Source organism: Juglans regia, chromosome 3 (genome assembly GCF_001411555.2).
Source record: "Juglans regia cultivar Chandler chromosome 3, Walnut 2.0, whole genome shotgun sequence".
Lineage (NCBI taxonomy): Eukaryota > Viridiplantae > Streptophyta > Magnoliopsida > Fagales > Juglandaceae > Juglans > Juglans regia.
The window spans coordinates 6490142-6497353 of record NC_049903.1 but is presented as its reverse complement, the minus strand read 5'-3'; the positions used below and the strand labels follow the sequence as shown (position 1 = coordinate 6497353).

The 7212-nt window shown below is 29.9% G+C and overlaps 1 protein-coding gene across 2 annotated transcripts; it reads right to left on the bottom strand.

Moving 5' to 3' along the window:
• Positions 1-2579: 2579 nt before the first annotated feature.
• On the bottom strand, positions 2580-6335 carry LOC108981349. Of its 2 annotated transcripts, none has more exons than XM_018952464.2 (4): positions 6080-6335; positions 4089-5367; positions 3013-3993; positions 2580-2904 (listed from the first exon to the last, which is right to left on the bottom strand). In XM_018952464.2, exons 2-4 carry the CDS (start codon positions 5229-5231, stop codon positions 2866-2868), a joined length of 2163 nt encoding a protein of 720 aa, XP_018808009.1. In that variant the 5' UTR covers positions 5232-5367; positions 6080-6335; the 3' UTR covers positions 2580-2865. The 2 variants fall into 2 exon arrangements, with proteins under 2 accessions (XP_018808009.1, XP_018808008.1); XM_018952463.2 differs by having other exon boundaries at positions 6198-6335.
• Positions 6336-7212: the final 877 nt, after the last annotated feature.

Below are 7212 nucleotides of genomic sequence, written 5' to 3'. Positions count from 1 at the left end.
AGCAACTTTGAAAATAGTAGCTTTCTTGCCTTTAAGTCAGATTTTACTTTTTTATAGTTTTATAGGTTGAGTGATAGGATATTTTGTCCTTTATCCTTTTTCTCTTCACTGCAACATTACATACAGGGAGAGATGTTTTTTTTGGGTTGCGAGCAAACTAGTTGGCCATTAAAGCATGGTATATCTACGAGACTAAGGGTATCTTTGAATAATGAGAAATGTTAAAAAATATTAAGAATATTTATGAATAATTATGAATAAAGATTAGAGTGAATTTATAGGTCCTATTAAAAATATTTTGAGTTGTTTAGATGTATGAAGTATGTTGAGTTGTTGACTTTTGAGTAAGTAGTTAAAAAATATATAAGTTCCATAAATATTATAATGATTTTATTTATATATATATAATAGTTATAAATATTATAGTAATGTTATTTTTTATTTATATATTATAGTGATTTTATTTTTAATTTATATATTATAGTGATAAATATTATAATGATTTTATTTTTAATTTATATATAATAGTGATAAATATTATAATGATTTTATTTTTAATTTATATATAATAGTGATAAATATTATAATGATTTTATTTATATATATATAATAGTTATAAATATTATAGTAATGTTATTTTTTATTTATATATTATAGTGATTTTATTTTTAATTTATATATAATAGTGATAAATATTATAGTAGTTTATTTTTTATTTATATATAATAGTGTATATATATATTATAGTGATTTTATTTTTTATTTATATATTATAGATTTTATTTTTTATTTATATATAATAGTGATAAATATTTTTTATTTATATATTATAGTGATTTTATTTTTTATTTATATATTATAGTGAATTTATTTTTTATTTATATATTATAGAGATTTTATTTTTTATTTATATATAATAGTGATAAATATTTTTTATTTATATATTATAGAGATTTTATTTTTTATTTTTTTATTATAGTGATTTTATTTTTTATTTATATTTTATAGTGATTTTATATTTTATTTATATATTATAATGATTTTATTTATATTTAATAGTGATTTTATTTTTTTATTTATATTTAATAGTGATAAATATTATAGTGATTTTATTTTTTATTTATATATTATAGCGATTTTATTTTTTATTTATATATAATAGTGATAAATATTTTTTATTTATATATTATAGTGATTTTATTTTTTATTTATATATTATACTGATTTCATTTTTTATTTATATATAATAGTGATAAATATTTTTTATTTATATATTATAGTGATTTTATTTTTTATTTATATATTATAGTGATAAATATCTTTTATTTATATATTATAGTGATTTTATTTTATTTATATATTATAATGATTTTATTTTTATATTTAATAGTGATAAATATTATAGTGATTTTATTTTTTATTTATATATTATAGTGATAAATATCTTTTATTTATATATTATACTGATTTTATTTTATTTATATATTATAATGATTTTATTTTTATATTTAATAGTGATAAATATTATAGTGATTTTATTTTTTATTTATATATAATAGTGATAAGTATTATAGAATATTTGTGAATAGTTATGAGTAGAGATTGAAGTGGGTTTGTGGGTCCTATTAAAAATATTTTAAATTATTTGACATGTAAAATATTTTTAAAAATATTAAAGAATATTTAGTATCCAAACATAGTCTTATTTACGAGATAGAGAAACACTCTGAATTTGATTTTTTTCTTTTTTTTTTTCTTCCAGACCACCCTTATCAAGCACCTACATGAACCTGCTCTGAGCTTCTAATGGTCAAGAAAGCAGTACGGACCAAGGACAAAAGAGAGAGTATTTTAAGTCAATTAATTGTTTTACCATTACTTCTTTTTTTAGTAATATTTTAAGGCAATTAGACTTTTAACTTTTTCATTACCCATATATATATATGATGACTAAATTCTCAATTAATAAGAAGAATATGATTTCATAAAAATCTATCCAATAAAAAAAGCTCATGCATTATCTGAGAATATATAAATAAAAATTAATTAATTATTAGCATAACTCTAAAATTATAAAATATCATCTAATCAAATGTTATAATAAGTATTGTTATTGTTATTACTAAAAAGATGTAAAAAATATACTAAAAAATATAATAAGCCGGTCCATGCTTATAATTTTTATTCGCCACTTGCTTTGAAGAACAAATAAATTTTTGCAAATATTTTATTTAAGAATTCTCATATGTGATATTGATATATTTTTTTATAGGTTTCATTTTCTTGGTATTTTTTTATTTGATATGTTATTTTGTTATGTTCGTTTCTTTTTTATTTAAAGTATAGATAATTTGATTGTTTGTATTGTTCAGTGTAGAAATCAATAAAAAATTTTATTGAAATTGAAATTGTTTATTGATTGAAATCTATATATTTTTTTTATAAGAATCACATTATTTCTTAAAATTAATCGTAAACTAGGCAAACGTGTGTTACTGCACTGGTGTATATACATATATATATATATATATATATATATATATATAAACACAACGTCATAGAAAAATGTGGACGGTATAAAAGAATAAGGGCCATTGCAATTTGCAAGGGATTATAAAGATGGCCTGCTCTGCCTATTGCCTCAGCTACATTACAAGGATTAATAACAGTAAACTGGAAAAAATTAAACAAGAATTGAGCAAACCAAATTCCACTCACCTAACTTATCTTGAGAAGAAGCAAGGTATAGGAGAATCTCCGATGAAAAGACAGGAAGGAAGAAATATACTATATTTTGCACTTTCAAAACTGAACTTATCAAACAAGCCAATGGGGGCCTAAGGACTTCTAAGGGACGCCTCTGCATTAAATTTTGGGTTGCTGAGAAATAGGAAGAACTAATTCCTGTCAACCAGAAAAGAACAAAAAAAATTAGCTCTTCTTTTGCTCTCAGTTGTAAACATTAATTCAGTTATGGAGAGAACCAATGAAGATGAAGAATGATGCCATTACCTGAGAATAACGAACATGATCATGATGCAAATGGGAGGATTTTACAATGGTTTCCCACTTGGTATTTGTGGACGATGTCTTAGGATCCTCCCTTTGAAGATCCACTTGAGTGCCAAGATTTGAAGGTAGAATCGGATAACGCGCGGAAACGGAAGGCAGCGTACGCCAAAGCCAAGACTCAGAAGGTGACTTTGGCAAAGGAGGGTGGGCAGGGGGGGACCGTATAAAACTAGCATCAGCAGTTCCTGTCTCATCTGCTTTATGAATTTGACCACTGCTGATATTTAGATTTCCTTCAGTAGTCAGTTTTGAGCATTCCAAGCTAGATCTTCTATGAAATCCTTCATTCTGTCCAGAGCCCTCAATCGTGACTTCTTGGCCTTTTGGATGTGATATTTTAGACTCATAAGATATATCAGCATCAATGGACACGAAGGGGTCTAATATGCTCCCTTCATTTGAAATATTTAGGCATTGTATATCTTGGTAAACGGATTCTGCAGTAGTAGTTTCTTCCAACCCCCTTCTCTCTGATGAAATGTCCAGATACTCACCAGCAGAATTAATCCATCCCTGGGTAACTGAGGAGCTCGAATTTGAACATGATTTTTCAGCGCTATTTACAGTGTCTACATACAATGTCTTCTCAACTGCTGGGCTCATTGAGCCTAATTCTTTCTTATTTTTGTTGCTGCCTCCAGTATGCTGACTAAACCTGTTGGCTTTGACGTTCTCAACTTCTCTGGGCATGCCAAGGAAACTGACTGATCCACAAAAGGGAGACTGAGGTGCTTTGTTCCTGTAGGGAGATACTCCAGCACCCCATGAACGTGTGTATGGAGATAACCTACCTGTTGTTTGCAGTTCTCCAGATCGTGTTAACCGACTGGATTTACTAATATGCTTTGTATCAACCTTATGCAGTTCAGCTGCTTGAACTCCTAAGTCAGATTTGGACTTATCAACAGCATTCCAAGCATGCTGAAAACAGACAAGACTGGAAGCACTAAAATTGACTTCTACTAGTTACAGCAAAAACATGAAACATAAAGAGAAAGGGAAAATGGAATGTTCACCTTTTGGGCAGTTTGACTGTGAGATTGAGCCATTTTCCCTGGCCTTACAACGTCACGGGTGGAACGCACAGGAGTGAGAGTCCTCAGTTTCATCCCTGGCACTGGACTTAAGAGGCACAAAGAATTCTTAAAGCATAATCGCGGGAATAGCCCACAACCTTTAGCTGAATTATAACCAGGATCATCATACTCATTGTCTTCATCTTCACTTTGTTCTTCCTCTTTATTTTGGCCAGAGAGTGGTATTATGTCAGACTGATTTTGATATAGTAAAAGCCTCCTATCCTCACTAACCACTCTTTCAACTTTTCTAGGTTGCTCGTTATAACCAGGATAATCATACTCATTGTCTTCATCTTCACTTTGTTCTTCCTCTTTATTTTGGCCAGAGAGTGGTATAATGTCAGACCGATTTTGATATAGTAAAAGCCTCCTATCCTCACTAACCACTCTTTCAACTTTTCTAGGTTGCTCGAGTGGAGCACCTTGTTTCCTTGATGCATATTGAGGTGGTTCTAAAGCCATTGCCCTGGCTGCGGGTAAGAAACGACTCATCATAAAATCTCGAGTTTGTGGATCTGTAGAGAATGTTCCGGAAGGCTTCACATCTGGACCATCTGACCCACTCAGACCACTTGCACTGTAGTTCATGGAGAATGAATCCGTAGGAGACAGGGTGTCTTGTGCATCAGAATAAACATCGTCATTGTCCTCCAAATCCAAATCCCCCTTCTCATTTATCCCCTCTTTGGAGCATTCCTTTTCATTTAAAGAATTTGGTTCAACTTGACACCTTAATCTATCTGCATTGTAACATTCCTTTTCTAAAGGTGTTTTCATAGCATTGATAAACCTTGCAGGAGGAAGCCTTGGAGTAACAGACGCCTCCTCAGGAAGCTGAGGCCCAGGTCCACTGCTATCCTTGGCTCTTCCTGGGATCCTCTCCCAGCGAAAAGGAACAGCAACAGGTTCTGTTACTTGCTCCAAATCAAATTCTGATCGATAAAAAGGAAGAGTAAGTTGTCTGTTGGGCCGAGGATTCTCAATTATTTTCCTATTTCTTCTATCTTCAGATGCCGAGGGTGAAGCAAATCGCCTCACAGACAGAAGTGGTGCATTGAAATTCAATTTTCTTTCCCCCATCAAAAATTGCAGCCAATTGAATTCTATGCAGTCCCTTTCAGTTCATAGTCCTCCAATTGACAAAATCATAGCAATTTACAAGATAATATGGAAAATATCATCCTAAATCCCTCCAAACACCAATTCTCCACAAATTCTGAAATTCCACAAAAAGTATAATCATTAGAATATATGAAACCACAAACATACTAAGCATGCCACAGGAAAACGGACCCAGAAGAAAAACAATAATACGAAGCTGGTGATATTTTACTCCAATAAAGCAAAATCCTTAAATAAAAACACTGGAACACCATTAGCACTTACAGTTCTCAGCTGTAAACAGGAATTCGAAAAAGAAAAGCAAAAGAAATAAAATCTGTAGAAAAGATAGCACAATTGAGAAAGATCCGGTTCTGAACATTAGATTTCATAATTTTGTAAGTAAGAGAAGATATAAAAACCCCGATTAAGCTAAGCCTAGGAATTCATCTCCTTTTCTTTACTCATCTGAGCATTTAAGAAACTGATACCGTAATAAAAGAATCAGTCAGACGATAAATTAATATCAGGTACCTAGAATTTCTAATTTCAGTTGACAGTTAATTCTGAACAAATAAGCAGAACAACCATTGATTAGATAACTTAGATTTCACCTACTCTACCAAAGCGATACTGAGAAGAACTAGTGTTTTTCTTTGTAAAAAGAAGAAGAAAGAACCACTGTAATGAACTACGAAACGGTCATTGAAATCACGTGAAACATGACTTTCTTGCCCAGATTTTAGTTTACTTCAACAGTCTCATACCGAGTAAAAAAAACTGAAGAACAACAATACCAGATGTCTCAAAAAAAATGAAGAACTTACAATTGAAAAGAACGGAAAGCACCCAACTTGAAGAGTTTCATGCACTATCAAAATTGCCAATCACTGACTGAATAAAGAAAGATTACCAAAGAAAATAAGATATAATGTGAGAGATCACCTATAATGATGCCGTAGACTCTGGAGGAATGAGTAAAAACAAAGAAAAGCCGAGGGAGAGAGGGAGACACAGCGAGCGAGCGAGCTTAGTGCTCCTTTTACTTTCTTCGTATATGCGCTCAATAAGAGTACGGTAACCGAGCAAACTGACTCTGAGCTTGAAGGATAAAGTGAACTCTTGTGGCTTTGATCGTTGTCGCGTTTGAAGACACGCGTCTTTTGATTTCTTTCTTTAGTTTTAATTTACAGCAATAATTCCCTCTGGATGCCTCTTTTATTTTATAAAAATTAATTTATAAGTTTATTTTATGAGATTAGGTAAGAAATAAAATGTTGATAAATCTCAATAACAATAAAGTAAAAGAGAATAGAAGATAAGGGAAGGGCAGGGTGTCCGTGAGAGTTATAAACTTATATTATTATTTTTTAGTAAGTTAAGATGTGATGTTTTGATTAATAAGAAAAAGAATTAAAATGAGATGAATTAAAATAAAAGTTAAAAATTAAATAAAATATTATTTTTAAAAAATTTAAAAAAATTAAATTATTTATTATATTTTATATAAAAATTTTTAAAAATTATAATAAAAAAATCATATATCTAAACGGACTTCTAATTAATATGGTTGGTAATAGGGAGGTGTGGTCACGGACGAACAGTTGGGAAACAGAGAAGGTGGTTAGAGCGGATGGACCGACATGTTTCACTTCCCTTTTACATGGCCACGTCCACCCAACATCATTCCATCATTCTCAATATTGAGGTTCTCCTCTCAAGGCAAGTTGACAAACCTTATTTACTTTTACCCTCCACTAATTTTATTAGACATTTTCTATTCATCCATTTCAAACACCATGTATTATTTTTATTTTTTAAATTTTATTCTTTTTAAACTAATTAAATTCTTCTATTTGTGACCACAAATGAAAATTTTTAGTAATCATCCTTACAAAACATCCTATATATAATTTTAGAGTAATGCTACATACAGTCATAGAATGCGTAAACGATGTGC

Bases quoted from the DNA above. Each gene is read 5' to 3' on its own strand.
- LOC108981349 (XM_018952464.2), bottom strand. From the start codon at position 5,231: ATGGGGGAAAGAAAATTGAATTTCAATGCACCACTTCTGTCTGTGAGG. The intron at 3,994-4,088 runs GTGAACATTCCA...GTCTGTTTTCAG, and splicing joins ACAGTCAAACTGCCCAAAAG to CATGCTTGGAATGCTGTTGA. The intron at 2,905-3,012 runs GTAATGGCATCA...TCTGGTTGACAG, and splicing joins ATCATGTTCGTTATTCTCAG to GAATTAGTTCTTCCTATTTC.